This window comes from Triturus cristatus, chromosome 10 (assembly GCF_964204655.1).
Source record: "Triturus cristatus chromosome 10, aTriCri1.1, whole genome shotgun sequence".
In the NCBI taxonomy this organism is placed as follows: domain Eukaryota; kingdom Metazoa; phylum Chordata; class Amphibia; order Caudata; family Salamandridae; genus Triturus; species Triturus cristatus.
In genome coordinates, this window is record NC_140593.1 from 662,032,167 (window position 1) to 662,056,989 (window position 24,823).

The 24,823-nt window shown below is 46.3% G+C and overlaps 1 protein-coding gene across 2 annotated transcripts in view; it reads left to right on the forward strand.

Annotated features, from left to right (window-relative positions):
- The window catches only part of CFAP70 (cilia and flagella associated protein 70), a 960,887-nt gene that overhangs the window by 466,641 nt on the left and 469,423 nt on the right, over positions 1 to 24,823 (forward strand). For both annotated transcript variants that reach the window (XM_085628140.1, XM_085628139.1), the window contains exons 9-12: positions 4,310 to 4,409; positions 4,553 to 4,687; positions 5,173 to 5,331; positions 7,080 to 7,160. In XM_085628140.1, coding sequence (XP_085484266.1) covers positions 4,310 to 4,409; positions 4,553 to 4,687; positions 5,173 to 5,331; positions 7,080 to 7,160 — 475 coding nt within the window. The remainder of the gene's footprint in view (positions 1 to 4,309; positions 4,410 to 4,552; positions 4,688 to 5,172; positions 5,332 to 7,079; positions 7,161 to 24,823) is intronic.

Below are 24,823 nucleotides of genomic sequence, written 5' to 3' on the forward strand. Positions count from 1 at the left end.
TGACTCCAAGTCAGACTACCTGGTGCACTCATGAAGTGGACACTGGGGACAGTCTGCCTATTAAAAATAAGATTTATAGGCAACCTGACCATGTCAGGGACTGTATCAGGACAGAAGTTCAGAAAATATTGGATTTGGGTGTGATTGAACCCTCAGATAGCCCGTGGGCTAGTCCAGTGGTCCTTGTGCCAAAACCTCACACCAGTGGTGGAAAACGAGAGATGAGGTTTTGTGTGGACTACAGGGGTCTCAATGCCGTCACTAGGACTGATGCCCATCCAATACCAAGGGCAGATGATCTTATAGATACTTTGGCCTCAGCCAAGTACCTTAGCATATTTGACTTGACAGCTGGCTACTGGCAGATCAGACTAGCTGATGATGCAAAGCCAAAGACAGCATTTTCTACCCCTAGTGGGCACTATCAGTTTGTGGTTATGCCCTTTGGTTTGAAGAATGCACCTGCCACTTTCCAAAGGTTGGTGAATACAGTTCTCACAGTCCTGGAAGCCTTTAGTGCAGCATATCTAGATGATATTGTTGTCTTTAGCTCCACCTGCGAGGATCACCTGGTCCACCTAAGGAATGTTTTGGAGGCCCTGCAAAAAGCAGGCCTAACTATCAAGGCTTCTAAGTGCCAGATAGGGCAGAGTCAGGTTGTGTACCTGGGTCACCTTGTAGATGGAGGCCAGGTTCAACCACTGCAGAACAAGATCCAGACCATAATGGAATCGACTGCTCCAACTACCCAGACTCAGGTGAGAGCCTTCTTAGGCCTGACTGGGTACTATAGGAGATTTGTCAAAGGGTATGGATCAATAGTGACACCCTTGAATGACTTAACTTCAAAGAAAATGCCCAAAAAGGTTCAGTGGACAGCTAGCTGTCAAAAGGCATTTGATGACCTGAAGCAGGCCATGTGTACTGCTCCCATTCTGCAGAGTCCTGACTACTCCAAGAAGTTCATTGTTCAAACTGATGCATCTGAATTGGGGGTTGGGGCTGTACTGTCACAATTGAATGAAGAAGGTCAGGATCAGCCAGTAGCTTTCATAAGCAGAAGGCTGACCCCTAGAGAGAAACGTTGGTCAGCCATTGAGAGGGAGGCCTTTGCTGTAGTTTGGGCTCTGAAGAAGTTGAGGCCATACTTGTTTGGTACTTACTTCCTTGTTAAGACAGACCATAAGCCCCTCTTATGGCTAAAACAAATGAAGGGTGAAACCCCAAACTGCTTAGGTGGTCCATTTCGCTACAGGGGGTGGACTTTACAGTGGAACATGGACCTGGAAGTAACCATGCCAATGCAGATGGACTCTCTAGGTATTTCCACAGAACATGAAGACTCAAGTGGTCAAGGTTAGTTTAATGTCCCTGCGTTGGGGGGGGGGGCGGTTGTGTAGGAGAGTAGGATCTGTTTCACAGGGGTACCCCCACTTTTTGCTGGTGTTTCACTGTTTTTCGACCGTAGTCTTGTTGTGACCCTGCTAATCAGGACCACAGCCTAGCTGCTTCCTCTCTAAAATGGTTTGCATGTACATTAGGTACATATCTAATTGGTTTCTGGAGTGTAAGCCCCTAGTATATGGTATACTATGTACCTAGGGCATAGGTACCTCAGAGGCCTCGCAGGGGCTGCAGCATATATTATGCCACCCCTGGGAAGCACTCCAAAATGACACCACAGGTCTGCTACTGCAGCCTGGGTAAGGGTGTGCTTGCACCCCTTACTGAGGTATAAGCTCCCTATATCACTACCCTATACAGACACATATAAACCTATAAGCCACTCCTATGGCAGGCCTTGACAATCCTGAAGGCAGAGTGCTTGGTTTTATGTGAAAGGGTGCCCAAGCATGAGCTGAGCCCCTCTGCAGCTTTCGGAAATACTTCCTTATGGCTGTTCTGTGATACAGCCATACCATATACTCTTAAGTGCATTATAACCTCGCGGTAAATGCTAACTTTGGAATGGCTGCATCAAAACATGTCGTGTTTGGTGTCAACCGCTTTGGAATACTATCCCCCGCCAATTCTGGCGGCGGGGCTAGCATGCCACCCTTCTAAAGGCATGACATGTTCACACTGGCTAAACCCGGTAGGACTTTCCTGAGCCCTGGCATCACAAAATGGATGCCTCTGCCACAGACACGGGTCTGGCCTCCTGCTGCTGACCGAAACTCCGGCAGGGGAGGCCTGGACAATAGGTTTCCTGTCGAGGGGAGGTGTAACCACCTCCCCAGACAGGCTGTTGTGTATTGGGGCTGGGCGGGAGCACTCTCTGGTGCTTTGAAGTCCTGCACTGGGGGCACACTTGGTGTCCCTGCGCATACTCCAGTTCAAACCGGTTGCAGGGGCTACCTGCCCCTGCTCTGGCGTGAAACTGGACAAAGGAAATGGGTGTAACCACCCCTCTTTCCTGGCCCACCCATAGGTGGGGCCTTAGAGTTAGTCCATCCCCTAAGCTCACTATAAGTATAGGAATCCAGTCCCTAGGACTTTAGATTACCCTGGACGAAACTCTGCAATGTACAGACGTTCTTTCCTGACTAGAAGACTGAAGAGATCTCCCTTGGGGTCAAGGAGTGACTCCCCTGCTTGGCAGGCACCAAAGAAGCAACTGACCGGTCTGCAATTCTGAAGCTCCCGCCGGACGCCGAAGTCTCTGCATCTCCAGAGGTGGATTTCCAGACTTCCCCGAGGCTACCCTGAGTCCACAGCAAAGCTGAGGCCCGTGGCTATCGTGGGTGACGTGGAACCGTGACCCCTGGGCACCATGAACTTTTGAAGCAACACTATCTTCCTGGTCCTCCTCGAAGTTGTGCTTTGGGCTCCGAGTAGCCCCAGCCTTGAGTACCTCCTGCACCGAAGATTGTTGGGCTCCACTCCACGAGTGACCCGTGGGCCAGCTTCAAGTGCGACTGCTCGAGGCTCCTTCGCGATTACTAGCCCGTTGGCTAGCAGGTCCCCACGAAGGCGACTCCTTTTCTGACTGGGCTTACCTGGTTGCTCCAGACGTGCCCTCACTTACCCTTCCTGGGTGAGTCCTTCAGACCTTGCTGGTCTGCACCGTAGTCCTTTCTCTGAATTCTAGTGACTTGCCGTTGCCAAGACTTGTTGGGTCCATTCTGGTCGCCGACACCGCAGCTCTCGACAAACTTCGTGGGACAGCTCGAATCCGGCTCGTGGACTTCGTCCATGCCTCCTGGACCTCGTGGCTGAAGAGTCAAGACACCCATCAACTCACCTGAAGCACCCGACATCTGTGGGCATTGGTCCATCCTGCCCTAGGTCACTGGCAAGTGACCCAGACTCTGTCCCCTCAGCTTTCAGGTTCCTTACATCACAGATCCAGGCTTGGATCTCTCCGGACACTTCTCCTCTTCACGGCAGCAGCAGTTCTGTGCAGGCTTCCATTGAAATCGACGACGCGACCCGACACCAAAAGACACCTATGCACCCGGCTTCCCTGGGTGAGGTAACTCGAGTACTCCGGTGCTCTCGTCGGTGCTAGCCCTAGAACTTCTTAAGTCCAAAAGGGTTTGGTCCTGACTTGATTAGAAGTGTCCCTAATCTTTCAAATTCCAACCGTGACATTGCCCATAGAAGATAATAGGAACCCGCGGTTGTGTTTACACACTGTATACAGTCCCCGTGGGTCCCCGTGTCACTACATTGGGTGGTTCCTTGGGGTCCCAGCGATTCTAGAGGCAATAGGCCTAGTGCCTATTCCAGTCATGGTTCTTATGCCACTTTTTTGGTATATGGTTTGGTACGCCCCTAGGGCCCAAACATGTATTTGTGCTTTTACTGATGCTTGCTTACTTGTAAACTAAGTACTTCGAACTCCAGTCTCATAAAGAGACTAGAGGGGTGTGTGCTAACCTAAATACATATATTTTAAATATATACCTGGTGTGGTTGTCTTTTCATTTGATCATTCAAGAGATTATAGACTGGCAAAACAAGCTGCTTTACATTCCTTCAAGACTTAGCCTGAAGGCTGCTCTCCGTAGCTACCCCTAGGATAGCTTTCAATAAAGGTTGTCTTTAACCTATCACCTATGGACTGATACAAGGTGCCCACTAGAACTATTGGACATCGTATATCAGGCCACCTTCTCACAGGTAGCAAATCTTTGCAGAATAAAATCCAGTTTGTTTCTTCAGATGTTAAATCAATGACCTCTGAACCTAAAAGATCACATTAAAAAGTACCTTCAGGCAAATTGTTGCTCTTAATGTGGGTACAATCAGTAAAAGAAGATGTTTTGGTACCTCTCCAGCACTTTCATCTTCCTTTCTCTTGCAGTTTACAGAAGCGTATTGCTGAGAGCCGGTTTTGGCCTGTTGAGATTATGAGGGTGCCACTCGCCGGCACTACCAAAGGCAAAGCTGGAAAAGCTGACAAGGTGAGCATCCACCACACTCCTACAGGTTCCAGATCCAGGTTAGTATTCCTTAACTATGAGGAAAAATGTATTCCTCCATGCCCCAGCCAGTGTGGACAAGCATATATGTCCTTAGCAATTCCATTTACCCTTTGCTTCTCTAGTCCGAAGAGGAAATTCCAATTGCCTTCCATGGTGTGGCCTTTGTGAACCTGGTGCCCCTTCTTTATCCTGGGGTGAAGAGGTTGCGGGGAGCTTTTCGTATTCAAGCTTTCAATGAATCTGAGGTCCTGGCAAAGGTAAGAGACTTAGATGTTACTCTCCTACTTCCAGGCATGCCTCTTGGTATTTGCTTATGTGGTCTTGTGTTGGTGCCCTCTAGAAGAATCATTATGCCACCATTAGTTTCTCACTGTATAGCTCTTATTTTCTTGTTCTTTGCTTATTTCTCTTTAATTCCATTTTTCTTAATGTTCTTTTTTAGTTTTTGTAGGTCTGATTTCCTATTTCTTTATTCTCAATCTTCCATTACCAGATTAATTCCCTTTCTTCTTTCTTTTATTTTCCTTTCTTTTTTCTGTATTTTATACAATTTTTAGTTTTCTCCTTGTCTTTGTCTTATTATTTTGTTTTCACGGGCCAGTTGTTCACTTCTTTCCCCTTGTTTTTTCTCTTTTCCCAGCTTTTCTTTCTAACTTTGTTTGGTCCTATATTTCCTTTATTATCATTGATCTTTCTTTTGTTGTAGCTTTGTTTTACACATTTTCTCTCATTTTTGTTTTAGACAAAATGCCATACAAGTGTCATGCGTGATATTCTACGTCGCACCAGCTTGGCCAGTAGACTGGGGGTTGCCCCTCCAGGAATAGGCTCCCCTCATGCCAAAGGACCCCCTAGTAGAGCTCAAAAAGAGGACAAGGCCCCAAAGGACATGGTGCGCAAGGTGAGAAAAACGGGTATCCTGTCATTTTTGGTTCGTAGTCGGTTGGGAAATATCTGGACAACAGGCGAGACCAGGAAACACCTTCTCCTAAACAGATGTCACTCAGAGAATTTTGTGATGGAACCCAGTGTAGGCAACCCCATGCATGCCTAGACCTGTCTGTAACCATGTGTCACCAGCTGCCCAAGACTACATTATTTCTCCTTTTTTTAGTTAGACTCAGGGATGGACTCCTTCTAACACTCCACCTTTTTTGGGGCCTTGGGTCCGTTTTTGTTTTGCACACTGCCAGCAAGTCTGCATCAGTTTTTCCATTGCATTCTAGTAGATTCAGCTCATGGTGTTTTTGAATTACTCACTAGTAAGAGAGTATGTGCTACCAGTTTTGGAACTGCTGATGCTTGCATTTCTGGGTGCCTGTTTCTGGGAACTTGTTTGTCTTCAACTAAAAGTAGCGGGTAGGTTTCAGGATGGAGGCTTGAAATGCTGCTTATAGTATATCAAGTGAAGTAACACCCCAAAGTATGCAGATGCATCAGCTAGTGCCTCATCAACCCCATGACTCCTAGAGGCCCCTTCAGTGTGTCCCAGAGCAGTAGTGGACTTGGTTTCCCACTGTCAATAAACTCTTGCTATTCATCCACAGCCTTCTTCAGCTTGTCAGCAGTTTTTTTTAAGCTATTATTGGATTGCTAACAGTAAATCGGTCAGAGTGTGCTTGAAACCCCGTCTGGAGGAGATCTGGTCTGGAAGTATTTTGGAGGAGCTCCAATTCTTTCATATGGGTACTCTCTATCTATAATGGCACACTGTATGAAAAACAGTGGTCTGGAATGCCGCTCTGAGCGATTGCCAGTAGCTCCGATTGATTGAAGCATTCCTTTCATCACTTTGTGTGTTGACCATACGTATTTCGCACACAAAGAAAGAATCATAATATTTCATAAGCACTATCTGTAAAGCCTGTTAATATTTAGTCAATTTATTTGTAAATTGTGCTGTAAAATGCAGAATTTATGGTAATCTTTTGCATATGTTCCAGGGGACAGAACCCACCCCCAGAGTCTGCATTATGGAATTGGGCTTGCTTGCTTTGATGCTTGCTTGGCAGAATTTCTGGCAGCTCTTTACACTCCGCCAATAGCAAAGTTCACCGCTGCCTGTGCATGTCAGAGAAACTTTGTTTGCGTAACTATGCGAAAAGCAAAATGATCAGCTTTGTCAATGTTGTTCTTAACATATACTACCAGTGTGCACTTGTTGTCTAGTAGTTTACTCACATCTGTATTTCTACAATGGTACAGAATATTCAGATAAATATAAGCGTTCTTGAACTGAAGAAGATGTGCATACTTCTCTGCTAAGTACAGACCACAGTGAAAGGTACAAACAAATGTTTTGTTTTTCTCTCAGGGAGTAGCTGGATCTCTGTTATACCCGTGCCCAAATCCCTCCATTGCTTGTGCACAGAGGCTAAAGGAATGAGGTCCATGCCTCATTGTAGCCTCTTGGGTGCTATGTAAGTTCCCCAGGACACGTCTTATGTCAACGATTTCTGGTTAATCTGTTGAGGATTAAAAATATTGTGCAGTGAAGGTGATCAATTTAGTCCACGTGGAGCTGACCTTGTGTGGTCCAGGTCGGTTTCCTCCACTCTGATGCGTTTTTTATTCTTGCTCAAATAGTACTTTTTGAGTGACCCGGCTAGTGGTGCAGTTGAAAGCTGTAACTCTGTTCTTTCTCTCTAGACGTCCATCACAGGGAAGACAGCAGAATCAGTCGTGCCTGAGTCAGAGGGGCCAGGGGCCATTCAGAACTTGGAGGGCCAGGTAAAAGAAACTGTGGTGCTATGAAGGTATCATAGTTATTTCCTCAACTTCTGCAACCCATCCAGCATTATCTTCTACAGCATTTCCACAATCCCTACCCGATCCCCACATCCAGAATTTCTACAACATAACAACACTAGTACACTATCAGCGCTCCTAAATTACCCTTCCTAAGCATTGCTTGTAAACAACGCCTCACTGCCAGTGCTCTGTCACAATTGCAGTCACATGCATTACTGTGATTTCCTTGAATCCTGCAGTTAATCACTCATCTCATACGCCATCCCCATACCAGTACTTCTACATTAAACTCCACAGTCACCTCTTTTACATCCCCTAATTCAACTTTTCCACACTTTCCACTGCAGCATACACTCCTGCCACTTCAACCACATTGTGCCTCTACACCTTCAACAAAGCAAGCTTTCCTGCTCCAACCTCCAAAGTCAGCTGTAATTCATCATCCATGACAATGAACACTTCTACACTAAACCCTGCAGTTTGAGCTATTGAACCACCCCCTCATAGACAGTTTTCCTACATAATACATCAATCTGCAATAATATGCAATGATCAACACAGCCAGCAGTCCTAAACCAGTACCCACATCCATCTCTTGTACATCTTCCCCACAGCAAACCCTGCCCATTCACCTGCGACTTTCTGTCTTGTTTCATTTGGGATTTGGTGAATCTGATAAAGACATCTAGCCTCAGATTCCTTAACTTTTGAATTCTCCCCAGGAGTCGGACTGGATCCGGAAATTTTTTAGTAGTACCTCTGCGCGCCAGGGGACAGCTCTGTATGACTCTGTCATATAAGTCCCCTTCAGCGCGCAGACGTCAATTTCTTCTTTTCCACACTACAACGCGGATCCGGAGAAGCGGTTCCTCAGGCAGCTTTTTCTGGCCTACTTCGACAGTTTTTGGCGGTTGGGAACAGTGTACATTTTTCACATGTCATCAGGCTTTAAGCCTCGTCGGTCTTGTGTGCGACTGATGTCCGCTACAGACCCGCATTCTGTTTGTATGTGGTGTTTGGGAGAACACCACGACTCCAAGGTTTGCTCTCCTGCCAGAAGCTGAAGCTGAAGGTGCTCATGGAACGCCGTATGAAACTCCTGGCAGCGCGTCTGCTGATGTCCTCCGAGACTTCACTGCCTTGGTCTTCTTCTTCCCATTTGGAGGTCCGTTCATGGGGCCGTTGCAGGAGCCGGAGCCGATCCCAGGGACGTTGCGCTCCTTCGACGTCCCACGGTAAGCGCAGGTGCTTGAGGTAACGACACCACCCGACTTTGCCATGTGGAGACTCCGTCTGACACGGTTCGTCTCACCTGACGGTAGAGGAGGCTGTACACGACCCCGCCCCACCCCACACCTCCCCATCTTTCTGGGAGCTGAGGCATCGATGGCCCAGATGGAGGAGTACTATAACTCTCTACATCTCATCTATGACCCCTACCTTCCTCTGGAGCACCGCCGGGCCCCAAGGAGGTGAGTGAAGCCACATCGGTGGGTTCGCCCTCAGCGGCGGTTGGGCCTATGGAGTTGTTAGGTCAGCTGGCTCTGCTTCCACGCCGGTGCACAGCCATTCGGGGTCTCCACCTTCGGCATCTGTCCTTGGTCAGCCAACTCTGGCAACAACGTGGATGTGCCAATCAAGGTTATTCCATCTCCTTCTATCGACATCCATGTGTCGTCATCTCAGCATCGGATGATGCCAGGCACACATTTGATGGAGTCATCCCTGGGGAATATTGTCTTCCCACTTGCCTCTCATGGTGACATTGAGGAATTGGGGCTTTTGCAGTCCATGGCTGAGGTCATTCTACCTCTTTTGGAATAGAGTGGGTTGTCTGCACTTAGGGAGGCTAGTGGACTGGAGTCGTCATCGGCTTTGGGACTTCTTTCCCCTCCTAGCCTTGCTACTGAATTGAGTTCCTTCTTTGCAGACATGCTTAGGAGGGTGGCTATGGTTTTGGAGTTGTCTCTCTGATGGTGGAAAAATTTACTGATCCCCTGATTGATGTGCTTTATCAGGGTCAGACAGGGGTGGAGCCTCTTCTCCCGTACAGTGAGGACCTGAACGACATATTGTTCAGTACTAGGGCTAAGCCTGATATGGGGGTTGCGTTGTATCATGCTATATCTCGCAGGCACCTGCCTGCTCCTGGAGATCCAGCTTGTCTCCTCAGGCATCCTACCTCTCATAGTCTCGTGGTATAGGCTGCGTCCACCTCTCAGAATATGGATTCTCTGCCTAATGCTCAATCGGAAAGAGGGTCTAGGAGGCAAGATTTGTGTGGCAGACATGTTTTTCCTCAACTAGTTCTGCCGTAGGTCCATTAACACGTCTTGTGTTCTTGGACATTTTTCTCCCGTTTTGTCAGATTTCTTGCAGAGGATGTTGCCAACACTTCCGGATGGCCTCCAACCTAATCTTGATCAGCTGATTAGGGATGAGCACCAGACAGCTAAGCTGATTATTAGATGTGGCATGGATACTACTGATTCGGTAGGTCGGGCCATGGCATCCTCTGTGGCACTACGAGATTGTGCCTGGTTACAGACCTCAGATTTTTTAGAAGCAGTCCAAGCTGCCTTTGCCAATATGCCCTTTGATGGCACCCTTCTTTTTGGTGCCCAGGCCAACTCTGCTTTATGCCATTTCTGTGATAGACGAAGTGAAACAGAGTCCTAATTTCTTCTTTTCTAATTATATTCCCCTTTGATTTTTTCCTTATACTAGGGTTGTATGGGGGGATATTAATCTTTGGTTTTCAATGCGGGTGTCATGGTGAATTAAGCTCCGCCTGTTGATGTCAGATGATGGGGTACAAGGTTACCCAATGCATACGTTTCTCTTTCCTTTTTCTTCTGATGATGGGCTACATGCTCAAGAGGGTAATTGCTTGTGATGTCTCTTCCGGTTAAGAAGTTTACCTGTCACATGCTTCTTTGGAAGCAGTTTGGTACGAGAGGCAACAACCTCGAAACACGTGTCCAGGGATGGCATACGCTATTCACACTTGCACTCACGACACGAGCATAGGTGTACTCGCCGATGCTGACTACAGGGACCACAGTTCTTTGGGGTAACACGCAGGTAGGTCAGCAGTGTGCGACCATTTTGGATTTAGTTATTTAGTGGCTCCTTGAGCCGGGAGAGCCGACGGGCTCTAGGTCACACACCTGCGTTGCTACGAGAGGTACATACCTGATTATGATTTTAGCAGCCTACACAGCAACCCTGCACTCTTTCCTACTCCCTGCTGACGAGAGGCAACAACCTCGAAACACGTGTCCAGGGATGGCATACGATATTCACACTTGCACTCACGACACGAGTATAGGTGTACTCGCCGACGCTGACTACAGGGACCACAGTTCTTTGGGGTAACACGCAGGTAGGTCAGCAGTGTGTGACCATTTTGGATTTAGTTATTTAGTGGCTCCTTGAGCCGGGAGAGCCGACGGGCTCTAGGTTACGCACCTGCGTTGCTACGAGAGGTACATACCTGATAATGATTTTAGCAGCCTACACAGCAACCCTGCACTCTTTCCTACTCCCTGTTGACGAGAGGCAACAACCTCGAAACACGTGTCCAGGGATGGCATACGCTATTCACACTTGCACTCACGACACGAGCATAGGTGTACTCACCGACGCTGACTACAGGGACCACAGTTCTTTGGGGTAACACGCAGGTAGGTCAGCAGTGTGCGACCATTTTGGATTTAACTATCTCTTATAGGGACATTCTGCTTACACGCCCCTTGTGGTAGCTTTTATACAGAGTATATGTTTGTTATTTGCGTTCACTCTGGATTTCCACTTCAATGGTCCTTCGTTGGGCTGCAGTCCTGGTTGCTAGTTTTGGCAGGGTGTACTTTCTTTTTATTTAAATGGTACAAGAATTGATTTTTAGTGACGTGAATTTTGACAAAGATTGGGATGTTCTATGAGAGGGTTATGCCGCCTTTACAATCTTGTGTGTTCCTTGCCTGCGCATGGGGTTACGGTCCCTTGATATGTATTTCACTTTTTTGGAGGCTTCAAATATGGCAGGTTCAAGGTCCCTAATTGGTATTCTAGCAGTATGTCAATTTTACTAATGGTTATCCCCCATTTCTGGAGGTTATAGCTTCTCTTATTGGGAGGTTAGATGTCTGATGTCTGCTTGGGAACATTTACTCCCTCTAATCAGCAATTACTTTTTTTGTGGTTACAATCCATTAGGGTTCCCCCCCAAAAAAAATCTTTTAAGGATCTATATGTGTATATGAGTCCTCATCCAATCTATGGGCAGATTTTGGTTATGTCTGGTATACCTTATGTTCAAATATTCCAACTGTATACTTCTCCTTGAGATTTCCATTAAAAGGGTTATACTTCATTTTTACCTATAGGGCTAAGTGTGGTCGTAGGTGTTGGTTGTTGATGAGGTTTCATTTTAATGTGTTTTTTTTTAGGCTTATGGTAGTAACAGCCTCTCAGGATACCTGTGGGCGGTCAGCATTATCTTAATGACAAAGACGCTTAGGGTGTTTTATTGAGGGTGTGATCTCTCTCTCTTTTTGTTTTTATTTCATTTTTCTGTTGTATAGGTATCATGAGCTAGTATTTCACTTCCATTTTATCTATATGAGTATATGGTGTATACGCAAGTGTAATGTATCTGTGTTTTAAATTTTTTAGATATAGCTCTGCTTTATAGAGTAAGGCAGAATATGTATTGTACTTTTGCCAATTTTTCCTTTGAGTGGTAGATGCTAGGCTTTTCACTGTAAGTTTAACCTATGGCCGTATGTCATACCTTGTAAGTGTGTGTGTGTGTGTGTGTGTGTGTATATATATATGTGTGTGTATATATATATATATTTATAGGGTATATATGTACGTAGAATATGGATATATATATTTTTTGCCATTTTTTATCATTATTTGTGGCAGATTCATATCTTTATAATTGGCATCTTTCCGTCTCTACGGGTTCTATGCGTTGTGTACCCTTGTGTGGCCTCTTTATCTAATGATGGATACATTTTCATTTGCATCAGTCCTTGTATTTGGTTTGTTCTTTTCGACTTTCCGATGAATATGGTTATTCATCTGAACTCTAATGTGGAGTTATTCTCGAATCTCTTTTTCTGGATTTCTTGGGACAGGTTCCTTCGAAGACTTCCTTATGGGGGCAGGGAATTGTAGTTTACATGGCATTCATTCGACCCTAACGACCCAAATAACCTCCGCCCCATCTCAAACCTCCCCATTCTTTCAAAAGGCCTTGAAAAATGTGCTCTTCTCCAATTGGATAGACACATTGACACTTACAACCTACTTGACCCTCTACAATCCGGCTTCCGTAAAGGCTGCAGAACTGAAACTGCATTACTAAATATAGTTGATGACATCCACCACAACCTGGAAAATGACGAGACCTGTGTACTCATTCTCCTAGATCTCTCTGCGGCCTTCGACACAGTCAACCATTTAACCTTACTCAATACACTTAAATGTTGTTTCGGCCTTAATAGCACTGTCCTAAAATGGTTCAGCTCATATTTCCAACACAGAAAACAGCAAATTAAAATCCCAAACTGCCTCTCTAATCCCACTCCTGTCTCCCTCGGTGTCCCCCAAGGATCTATCCTCTCCCCCGCTCTCTTTAACCTATTTATGGATCTCCTTACCCTCATACTCAAACAAGCCATTATTAATTATCACCTTTATGCTGACGATACCCAACTGTACTATAAAATCAAATCCCATGCAAATGTCCTGCACCTTAACACCGCCCTGACTAATATACAAACCTGGTTCTACTCCAATCATCTCAAAGTCAATCCAAGCAAAACTAAAATCATTCTTTTCTCTCCTAAAAACAACTCCCTCCCCATACAAACATGAATCACTGACCTTAATGCCCTAAACTGCCAACTCTCCCTATCCGAATCAGTAAAATCCCTTGGCATCACCATTGACAATAAGTTATCGCTCAACGCCCATATAAATAATTCGGCTAAAGGAGCACTTTTCACGCTCCACCATCTAAAAAAATTAAGCCTTTCATTCCAGCTGAAGATTTCAAATTTGTTGTCCAATCGCTAGTCCTCTCGAAAATTGACTATGGCAACGCCTTACTCGCCGCATCTCCCAAAGTTCACCTTGCCCCCCTCAAATCTATTCTCATCCTAGCGGCCAGGCTTACAACTGACTACAAACGATCTGACCACATCTCTCCTGCGCTTAAGACCCTAAAATGGCTTCCTATTAAAGGCAGATCTTCCTATAAAATTGCCTGCATTACATACAAAGCCCTTCATCAAAAGATCCCGCTCTACCTCTCAAACAAACTCAATAAAGCAGGCAGTGCCCGACCAATGAGAAGCTAACTCTCTCCTCCTAGTCCCCCCTCTGTTAAAAAAGAAAGCTGCGCAATCTCGCTCCTTCTCTGGTAAGGCTCCCAGCATCTTAACCCTTCATACATCAGTTTAAAAAAAGACCTTAAAATGCACCTGCTCAACAGATATTAGGGTCCTTAATTCTGCCTTATCAGAATGGCTATATTCTCCCTTTAAACTCCTGCCTTCCGCCCCTCCCCTCACCCCTCCTGTGTCAACCTCATCTTTTCAACCCCTTCCCTACCCATCTCCACCTTTTTTCCCTCATCCTCCCCTTTTTGAACACGTCCCCTCCCCCATCTGCCCATTCGCCTAACCCTTCCTTATGCACTAATAATGAGCCTACCTCCCTTACACTGTTTAATAACTTGTAACTACTCCACTCATGTACGTCCCCCAAATAGCTATGTCTTTGCTTTTTTTATTATATTCAAGCTATATTACTCAGTGTGTTATCTAATGTCCACCATGTCTGAACGCTGCATTTGATACCAATGTTTTGTATTCCATGAACTATCGTCATTCCTATATAAACCCCCCCGGTGGAGCCAGCGCTATATAAAACCTTTTAAATAAATAAATAAATAAATAAAAATAAATTCATCATTGCCTCTGGCCTTTTTGGTCCATAGACTCTTTTCACCCGTTAGAGGTCATTTACTAATGTTGCACTGTTATCTGTCGTCTTCTGACACAGTGTTATTCCGCTGCCCTTGAGGCATGGTTCTCTTTCCGTGCCTGTAGGGTTATTCTTAATCTCATTGCCTGTGATCTTGCCACAGCCCATTGGCTCACTTCACCTTTTGGGGGTCTTGTGCTTTTGTAATACTGTTGACTGTTGTTTATCGACACAGTTTATTTTTGCTACCCTTGGGACATGGTTGCTCTTTGCATATAATGTGGTTTTTACTTATATTGTCTGTTGTCTCTGCCACACTTTTTGCAAGGAGTCCAATGCTCCTGTTCATCTAATTCCTGCACACGTCTGGTTTCTTGTTAAGCTTCGACTGCCTGGTTCTCTCTGAGAACTTATGCAGGATTAGTTCACAGACCCTCCTCCGGGTGGGAATAGCTATGGTATTTAATTAAAAGGTCAAGGAATCTGTGGCTATATGCCTCTATCAAATGAACAAGTTACTTACTTTCAGTAATGCATTATCTAATAGAGACATAGTCTAGCCTCTGATTCCTTAACTCCCTACCCATCATTCCTGCTCTGCGAACTACCTGTAATGTAAAGCTTATACCCTTTTTTCAGCACTGGTTTTATACACCAGTGATCACTGTTTCAGGTAGTTGTGTGATTCAACGAACCATTTGGTTGTACCTTATAGATACTGATTTGGTGTTTCTATGACATTCATTTCCATTTTCTAGTTATTGTTTCAAAGATACAGTGATCAATTTTGGCACACTGTTTCCACAGCCAGTTTCTATAAAGGCTGTGCGTTGTGGCAGGGAAGGTTTCACAGAAGAAACTGATGTCCACGCGCTAGAGGAGACTTATATGACTCCACTGACGTCATAACCGGAAGTGCCATCATCACTGAGCCGTACGGCGCTGCCCCCCCGGTGCACAGAGGTACTGCTGTAAAATTTCCAGATCCAGTCTAACGCCTTGAGAGAATTCAAAAGTTAAGGAATCTGCGATTAGACTATATATCTGCCAGATAATGCTATACCGAAGGTAAGTAACTTGTTCATTAAGATAAACTATATTATATTGTGTATTGTGTAATGTACCTTTATGATTTTAATTAATCGAATAAAGTGATTTGACTGACTGACTGATTAACCTCTTTTTCTCCTACCATTTTATAATGCATATTGCTTTATTATTCTGTATTTAAGCATGTGAATTTATGAAAGATCCAAAGCTGAAGTAGAGAGGTTGCTTACCTGTAACTACAGTTCTGTAGTGGTGGTTTCCTTTATAGATTCGAATGCAATTTACACTGCTTCTCTTTCCAGAACCTTAACCTTTTAGTCCGTAATAACAGACTTTAAAAAAAATCTGGCATTTCATGCTTCTATGCGGAGAGTATAATTCGCTACATATTCACCTAATTGGTCAGACTTTGGGTCATAACAGGTGGTGCAGAGGTTTTATGGGTCTGTGTTTGTTTTCAATGTTAAAAAAGCATTGTACATAACTATATTTCATGACATTGTTACTGAGGATTCCCAGCCTGACAATGCTGAATTTATAATCATCTGAATATATGAAAATATGTAAATGATGAAGAATTGTAGTTAGATATAAATACCTTCCTCATCTTGGTGATGCTGAATTGTCCCAGAAGCATCTGGCACACAGATTTCCAGTTTCTCAGTGAGGGCAGGTCCTTTATGTTATTGTATATGTCACACAAAAGCGCACCAGACACCTCTGAAAATGTAGATGTGGGAGATTCGGTAGATGCTTAGATCAGAGATAACCTGATTCACATACCGCATGATCGTTTGCAGGGCTGAACTGATAGCTAGGAAAATAGTATAACAGGATTAAACAGTACGCGGTTTTGGGGAAGTGGTGTCTTTCTTTTTTATGTACTCTAATTATCTTTGTTTTCGAGATCCTGGCAGAGTCTCAGTGTTTTTAGCAGTGGGGTAACAAGTTTCACTCTGTTCTTTACATTATTTCTTTGTAGTAACTCAAGTTGGTGTTGCTCATTTGAGCTCTCTGCCTTCTTTAGTCCATACCTAGTTGTTGTGGCAGATTTCTTACAATGAATAATGTTCTCCTGGTAGCAATAACTTTAGACTGCAGGATATGTCAGTTGCAGACCTTGTCGATGGATTTCCCATATAAGTTCGTTCCAAAGACAAAGTGACCTTAAAGACAAAGCTGTTCTTTTTTACGGTAGTGATGGAGTTCTATCTTAACCAGTCTACTTAATTGCAAACGTTCTTTTTGCCTTCACATCCCTCTATGGCAGGAAATAGGGTGTACACGTTAATCCTGTTTCTCCATTTCCTGTCCTGACAAATATCGGAAGGACATCCAGTTTTTTGCCTATGAGGGTGATACGAAGGCCATGACTATAATAACTAGACATTCCAACAACAGATAGTGACGTGCATCATGAAGGGCTTTAAGGTAGGAATCAGGACTCTGCCCAACTGAATAATTGTGAATACTATTGTCACGATTCACTCCCTGTGCTCTCGTTCCCACCACCAGGGGGCAGACTTGTGGGGCTTTCCAGTATTCTAATATGCTTGCAGCCACTCCCCTGTATGCATATCCTGACTTCCAGGCATTTGGACATCATTTAGGAATTGACATCCATTCCCAATCCATGCCTGGTTTTGTGGATGCCAGTCTGCTCATGCTGGAAACTCCATTACCTATAATCCCCTGCTCACTGCTTTGTCCCCACCCCTGCAGGCCAAGGATGGGTGGAGGAATTCAGGTCACCCGTGGCTGGCTGCTGCTAGCCTGCTCACACCTGATGCGCATGAGTACTGTGGGCTCTTTTAAGCCCCAGCTCCCTTCAGCCCAGTGTTGGTCATTGTAGCTGTGTACCAGTGAGACTTATCCTTGTTCCTTGATTCCTGAGCTATAGCTATTCCTTGTGCCTGAATTAGCGCTGCCTGCAGTGCTACCTTGTTTCCTGAGTTCCTGAGCTATAGCTATTCCTTGTACCTGAATTAGCACTGCCGGCAGTGCTACCTTGTTTCCTGAGTTCCTGATCTATGGTTATTCTTCGTTGCTGGGCTTCAGCTATTTCTTGTTCCTGATTTGCACTACTTGCAGTGCTCTCTTGACTTCTTGTTTCCTGAGCTGTAGCTATTTCCTGTTTCCTGTTATAGTTGACGCACTCTTCATCGTCGTCCCCTTTCATGGTGTTTTTTTTAAATATCGCCAAGTTGTTCTTCACAATGAAGTCCAATGGCAGGCTTGTCACCATCTCGAATGTCAACCTTGGTTTATAAATCAAGTACTAAGGTGCAGTCAACATCCAAGCCTCCACAATCAATGATGCCTTTTTTAACACCAGAGCCTCAAACACTGCCATTCAAGATGATTAGACCAATCATTCCCTTTGAGGATCTAGTCCAGGAACATCTTTGTCCTCTTCAGGTATCTCCTCCAAGGACAGTTTCCAAGACAACAGCAATCTCTCATCCGTGTCTTCTTCCACCCAGACCTCCTTCCTCCCATTGAGGATGTACTACCGAAAATCAGAGAGCTGATATTTCTCCATCAAGATCGATATCTTCTTTCTCAAACTGTAATGATTCACATTCATCATATACTCCAACAATTCCTGCAGCTTCTCCTTCTCATACATCCCATGTGGTTGATATTAACACGTTTCATGAGGGTTTGGATAGAAGTGTATCAAATGTGAACATTCTTGTGGAGCCTTAAATAACGGCAGTTTCAGTTATCCTAGAGATGCTTCAGTCAAGAGGAGCTCCAAAACCCATTGCTCCTGTTTCTGCAAAAACTTTGGGATATAACTCTGGAAAAATTCCCGACGCCTGCAACAATTAAGTTGGCTGCAAAAGGATCATTAAAGAAATTTCAAGCGCCTCAGCAAGCTTTGGACTTTTACAAAGTGACCCTATGACAGACTCAATCATTGTCACTTAACTAAGAAGGCGCAACATGCATCAGCTCCAGAAACCACTGCAACTCCTGAAAAGAAAAGTTAAAAAATAGGATTTTTTGCGCAAAAAGGTATGTGGTACAGCTTCAGTCCATCTTAAAAATGCAAGTGCCACTGATCTTTTGGGTTGATACCATAGATAAATTATATACTGTATGAAGTCTTTTGTTGATGATTTGCCCAAACATCGGGAACAAGATTACTTAGAACAGTCAAAGGAGAGTTTGTTGATGTCCAACTTAGTTATCAGTACAGCAGTAGACTAAGCAGTTCTAGCTTCCACCTCTGTTTGCCATAGTGTGGCTGTCAGAAGATAATCCTGGCTATGCTTGAAATGTTTACAGCGAGAGGCACAACTGAACATAGCCTATCTGCTATTTACTGGTTCATCTTTGTTTGACCAACACACAGACAATGAAAGGCTCAAAATGAATAATGATGCCGAAACTCTGCTTGCAATTGGCCAAGAAGAGACGAAAAGATTTGTCAAACAATTTAAGCCTCTGTAGGCCTATCAATTGTACCAACGGCATCAGGGCAGAAATATCAATACCTAAAAAGGCAGGCATTATTTAAAACGAGTACTTTAAAGTCATCAACCCTCAGAAGGAAAAGGCATTCATCAGGGAGACTTTGCCAACCTTTCACATCTCTCTCAATATCCCACTCCAGTGGGGGGGAGCAGTATCTACTCACTCGGAAGAGTGGTCAACCATCACAAAGGACAAATAGGAGCTAAATATTGTATCTCAAGATTGTGGTGGAGTAGGTTGTGCTTCTTGCTCCTCCACACAGGCCCTCATCTGCAACAATCAGCGGTGACCCCCTGCCTGGACTACAGAGAAGGCGGGGGCGATGGAGGGACCGTGCAGTTTGGCCGAAACATTCTTTCTTGGTGCTGTGATGCCCGGAGCGGGGTGGCACGCAATACTCAAAATTAAGGGTGCCTAGTCAGGCCAGCCCTGGCTGCACCACAAGACTCTTCTGCTTCCTACCCCTCGGATTTAGGCGGACGACCTCCCTGCTCACTGCCTCGCTTCTGTGACCCTCTGCAGCCCTCCTGAGGAAGGAGGTCCCCAGAGGTGGCCTTTGACTTGCGGCTTTGTGAGGCAATCTGAAACTGAGGAGGCCTCCGACTCAGGCCAAATACCGTTGACCCGGCCTTCCTGGCCTACCTTTTTGCCTCCTTGAAACAGACATCAAGGACCTCAAAAAATACCTCTCTCAAAACATTGGTTTGCTTCAACAGGACTTGTCCTTATTCAGAGAGCAGGTTTCTACCCTATAGGACAACTAAATTATGAGAGACGAAGAGGCAGAAATGCTGCGCTCGTCTCCAAGTCCAACACAATGACCTTCAAGCACCAGCGTAGGACCTCATGAACAGATCTCGGCACAAAAATATTCGCCTCAGAAGGGTCCCTGTGGGCTCAGAGGACTTGGACATCCAAGAATATATCCAGGCATTGTTCCTATCCATCTTACACTGGGGGAACGCAGCCCTCTGTCTGGACAGAGTACACTATGTCGGCTGACCCGCGGGTACCCATGCCAGACCACCGGATATACTAGCCTGTGTGCATGACTTTCAAAGTAAAGAGGACATTCTGAAAAAAGCCTGGGCCAAACAACCCATCCACTTCTGCGGTCACTCCATTGGCCTCTTCCAAGATAGCTTTCTCCTCACCCTCCAGCGCTGCAAGGAATTTAAGCCAATTACAGACTTTTTGCACTCCAAGGAAGTGCCCTAAAGCTGGGGGCACCCTTTCAGGCTGGTCGTTCAATGGGAGGGCCAGCTCCATCAGATAAAAACACTTAAGGATGCCTGCCGCATCCTCAATCTACTGGATAACTTGCCTCCGCACTCAACAGCTGGCTTCCTGCATGCTTCTCTGCCCTGAACACCGTCCTGGCAGAAGGCTGGCAAGAGCATCCTAGACCTAACCCTGCAGAGCGCACATAGAAACTACAGGCAGTACTAGACACATTGGCCTCTGGGACTGGCAGGGCCGTATCCTGAATCGCAACCCGACATTCAAACTGGACACAGTCTTACACTGAGCTGGGTCACCCCATATTCCTCATGGCCTGTGCTGGCGGGGTCTAATTGATCACCTCTGAGTCCCATCTGCCTACTGCCTGTCGACCCTCACCCAGCTCATCACTTGCCATTCTCAATGAACATTACAGGTCTACAGTTTAATTGTTGGTATTTTTGGGGGGGTTTGTTTTGTTGTTGTCTTTACTCCTTCAGTCCCTATGGTTTGCTGCTGGCGCCCAGAGGTAAGTTGAGATAACAGGCATCTCCCCAGTGTTCAACACCACCCCCACCCGGCATGGCACTGATACAGAACAATTCACTATGATCCCTTACTCTGGTTCACCTTCCTAGAAATCAAGGTAAGGAACCTCAATGTCCGAGTCCTTAACAATCCTACCAAATGAGCAGCTGTCCTGTTACTTCTAGAACGTTCATGCATGCAGTGACATATGCCTTTCACAAGAGACCCACCTGCTTCCTAAAGATATACCCAGAATGTAAACCAGGTGGTTCCCGCTTTAGCTCTTATCGTCTACCTTTATAAAAAGTGGGGGCGGGGTGGCGATTCTTTTATCTAGAGGCGTTAAGGGTGAGATCCTTACTAAGGTCAGCAAGCTTAAAGGGTGTCTCCTACCTTACCGATTTTGTTTGGGTTCATTCCATTTTACGTTGGATAACATATATGTACCCAATGAGCCCCAAGAGACATTTATTACAGGCTCCCTCACTCCAGTACTCCGCTCCCCTGACACTGCTATATTGATCACGGAGATATGAATTTAGTGATGGACAATGACCTCGGCTGCTTCGGCCAAATCTTCGACCACACCAGGGCCTTTTCAGCCCACAGTCTTAGTTAAGTGGCCAAATGCAGATTATGAGATGTCTGACGCATGGCGCACCCCAACGTACGGGATTATACGTAATACACTGCTGCACACAAAACCTATGCCCGTAAGGATAATTTTCTATCAAGTCCATCTCTGCAAGCCATTGTTCATGACGCCACCATTGCCCCCATGTCACTGTTTGATCACACCCTCCTCTCCCTCTTAGTGAGACTTGATTCTCACTAGACTAGGCCATCGCACAGGTGCCTCAGAGATAGCTTGCTTTAATCTCAACCCACCGTTGCAGCACTGCACCGGGTGATCTCTGATTACCTCTGGCATAACGACAATGGGGAGACTTCTGATGGATACATCTGCCTGTGGATTCCTCATTTTATGAACATCCCCTGCGCCAGCATTCCGCAGAAATTTTTCCTAGCTCTCCACGCAGACGAGGTTGTTACAATATCATGGCTCCGCACGCGGCTCCGCATGACCTCACTGGAGCCATAAGAGGACCAAGTCAGCGTGATGACGTCAGTTCCCTTTTTTCAGCGCTGTTGACGCTAACGTTTTTTTCTGGGACTCTCCATACTTTCGATTGGATACTTTGTTATTTCAATTGTATATTTCTCTCTTTTGGCATGTCTGCCCAAGGATGTCTGTCTTTAAGCCCTGTAAAGAATGCTGGGGTCATATGTTGATTACGGACCCGCATGAAGACTGTCTTTGGTGTTTGTTGTCTGACCACGACGTCGAGGGCTGTTCTTCCTACAGGAAGATGAACCAAGAAAAGAAAAAAGGGGTTGGAAAAGGTCAAAGTCCAGGTCATCAACGTCGCATGACTCCAAGAGAAAGCATAAGAAGAAGAAGAGACATGCTTCTTGGCGCCGGTCGTCGAAGGCTGTGGTGTCGAGGTCGCCTTCTCCAGCTCCTCGACATTGAGAAAAGGACTTTGTTTCTCCTTCTCCTTCAGAGTCTCCTCAGCTGACTTCGGTCCATTCTCCATCATACAAGGGGACTCCGGAGCAGTCATCGACGCTGAGATTCTCACCGACTCCAGAGGGTGTGTCGAATCCGGCTGATGCTAAGGTTCCTTCGGCTCCTGCAGCTCCGCCTGTGGCTCCTGTGACTCCGACTCCAGAGGTGCCTCATTTGGATCCCGAACCAGCTCAATATCCACAGTTTCCGGCGCCGGGTTCGGATCCATCGCATTTTCTGAATGCAATGTATGGCGTGTTCGCCAGGGCCTCATACCCCTCTGGTGCATCTTCGGGTCCCATGGGTCCTTTGGCATTTAATATGGGTGTGCCTCACCAGTATCCACAGGCCCCCTCTGTGCCTTTCATGCCGGCGACGCCGTCCTGGCATTTTCCGGCTCCGACGATGTCGAAGCTGTATCGACAGTCCCCGCTCCATCCTGTGAAACTTCTCGGATTTGATTGGCGCCTGTTACTACGGCAAATTCTTTGGGTCTGCAATCACAGGCAAGAGGTTATGGTTATAAAAGATACAGGGGTTTCGGGAAGTCTTCCTTTCGAAGTTTCAGACAGCCTCAGCAGCAGCAACAAAACCCCTTGTACAAGTCCTATAGTGGTAAAGGCAGAGGTCGCCTTCGTGGAGCCGGGTGTCAACCTTCCCCCTCCTCCTCCTCTTCTACCTCCCCAACCCCTCCTGGTACTGTAGGAAAGCAGCCCTAGATCTGCCATCCTGGATCATGTAGATCCCGTGGGAGGTTGGCTTACCCATTTTCTACAGGATTGGAAATTGATCACTTCGGACCTTTGGGTTTTAGATCTGATAGAAAATGGGCATGCCCTTGCCTTCAGGGAATTCCCTCTTCCTTACCCTCCTTGCCAAGGTTTTTGCACAGAGGATCATTTACTTCTCCTTCAGAAGGAGGTTCCTGCCCTGTTACAAAAAGGTGCGATAGAGGTGGTTCCGGAGCAGGAAAGGGGTCAGGGATGCTACTCCCGGTATTTTCTGATTCCCAAAAAGGAAGGCAGGTTACATCCGATCCTGGACCTCAGAATTTTGAATCTATATCTCAATCAGGAGAGATTCAAGATGCTCACACTAGCGCAGGTTCTTCAGGCGCTGCAGCAAGAGGACTGGATGGTGTCCATCGACTTACAGGATGGGTATTTTCACATCCCAATCCTGATGTCGCACAGGAAGTATCTCCGATTTACGGTTGGGTCACAACACTACCAGTTTGCGGTTCTTCCGTTTGATCTTACTACTGCACCTCGAGTCTTCACCAAGGTGATGGCAGTGGTGGCTGCCCATCTCAGGAGGTCGGGGGATTCCGGTTTTCCCCTACCTGGACGACTGGCTTCTGAAGGCAGAGTCACCAGAGATGGTGCTTCATCATCTGCAGGTAACAGCTCAGCTGTTGTACAAATTGGGTTTTTCGATAAATGTACCCAAGTCTCACCTAGTGCCCTCTCAACACAACCTGCCCATAGGGGCAGTACTGGCTACCACTGTGTGACGAGCTTTCCCTCCTCCGCAAAGGATTCTCAACATTCAGGAAATTATTCCCTTGTTTTACAATGGAGCAGTTGTTCCGGTTCTGAAGTTCCTTCGCCTGCTCGGTCTGTTCGCTTCCTGCCTTCTGTTGGTCAACCATGCACGCAGGCACATGAGGGCGCTTCAGTAGTGCCTCTGCAGGCAGTGGTATCAGCACAACGGAGATCTCAGGGAGTCAGTCACAATCTCCAGAGAAGCTGCAGCGGATCTGTCTTGGTGGAGCGTGGGGGGCAATCTGTCTCTAGGAAAGCCCTTCTACCTTCCTCCATCGGTGGCCACAGTGATAACGGATGCCTCTACCCTAGGGTGGGGTGCTCCTCTGGGGGATCTGGAGATCAAGGATCTTTGGTCTCCAGAGGAAAGATTGCTTCATATCAATCTTCTGGAATTGCGGGCGATACATTTGGTACTCATGGCCTTACTCCCTTCCTTTCGCGGTCAGTTGGTTCAAGTCCTGACGAACAACACTGCCGCGATGTGGTACGTCAACAAGCAGGGAGGAGTAGGGTCGTACTGTCTCTGCAGAGAAGCGTTGTGGCTCTGGTCCTGGGATCAGGACGATCGGATTTGTTTGACGGCAAATCATCTGGCCGTGGTGCTGAACGTACGCGTGGACAGTCTCAGTCGGCAATTCTCCGCCGGCCACGACTGGAGGATTAATCCGGAGGTAGTTCAACACATCTTCCGGACGTGAGGAACTCCTCGGATGGACCTATTTGCCACTCTCGAAAATGCACACTGCCTGTCATTCTGCTGTCTCCAGTTTCCGAGGCAGGGAGCGTTGGGGGACACGTTTCAGTTGAGTTGGAGCTCACAACTTGTCACACACCAGGAAGGACGCAGGGCCAGGAAATGAGTGAAACGTATGTGTTTATTAGTTAAGCACGATTCAGAGTCTCGGGGTCTGCTCGTATTCTCAGTTCTTTCAGGCGGGTCTTGGTTCAGGGATCCAGGAGTTGTAGTACCGGTCTTCCAGTCTCTCTCTCTCTCTGTCTCTGGGAAGGGTGGTCTCCGCCTCGGGAAAATAAGAGGGGTACAGGCTATTAGGGGCTCTATATGTTACAAGGTCTGGCTCCCACCCATCTGGTGAAAAGGCAAAGAAAAGGGGAAGTGCCCTCCTATTGCGTTCATCGGGTTACCTCACCCGGTCAATTGGGATGATGCAGATATAGAGGAGGTTGGAGTGCCCAAGAAAATAACTGACTACAAAAGAAAAGGAGAGGATATCGTGAGGGAG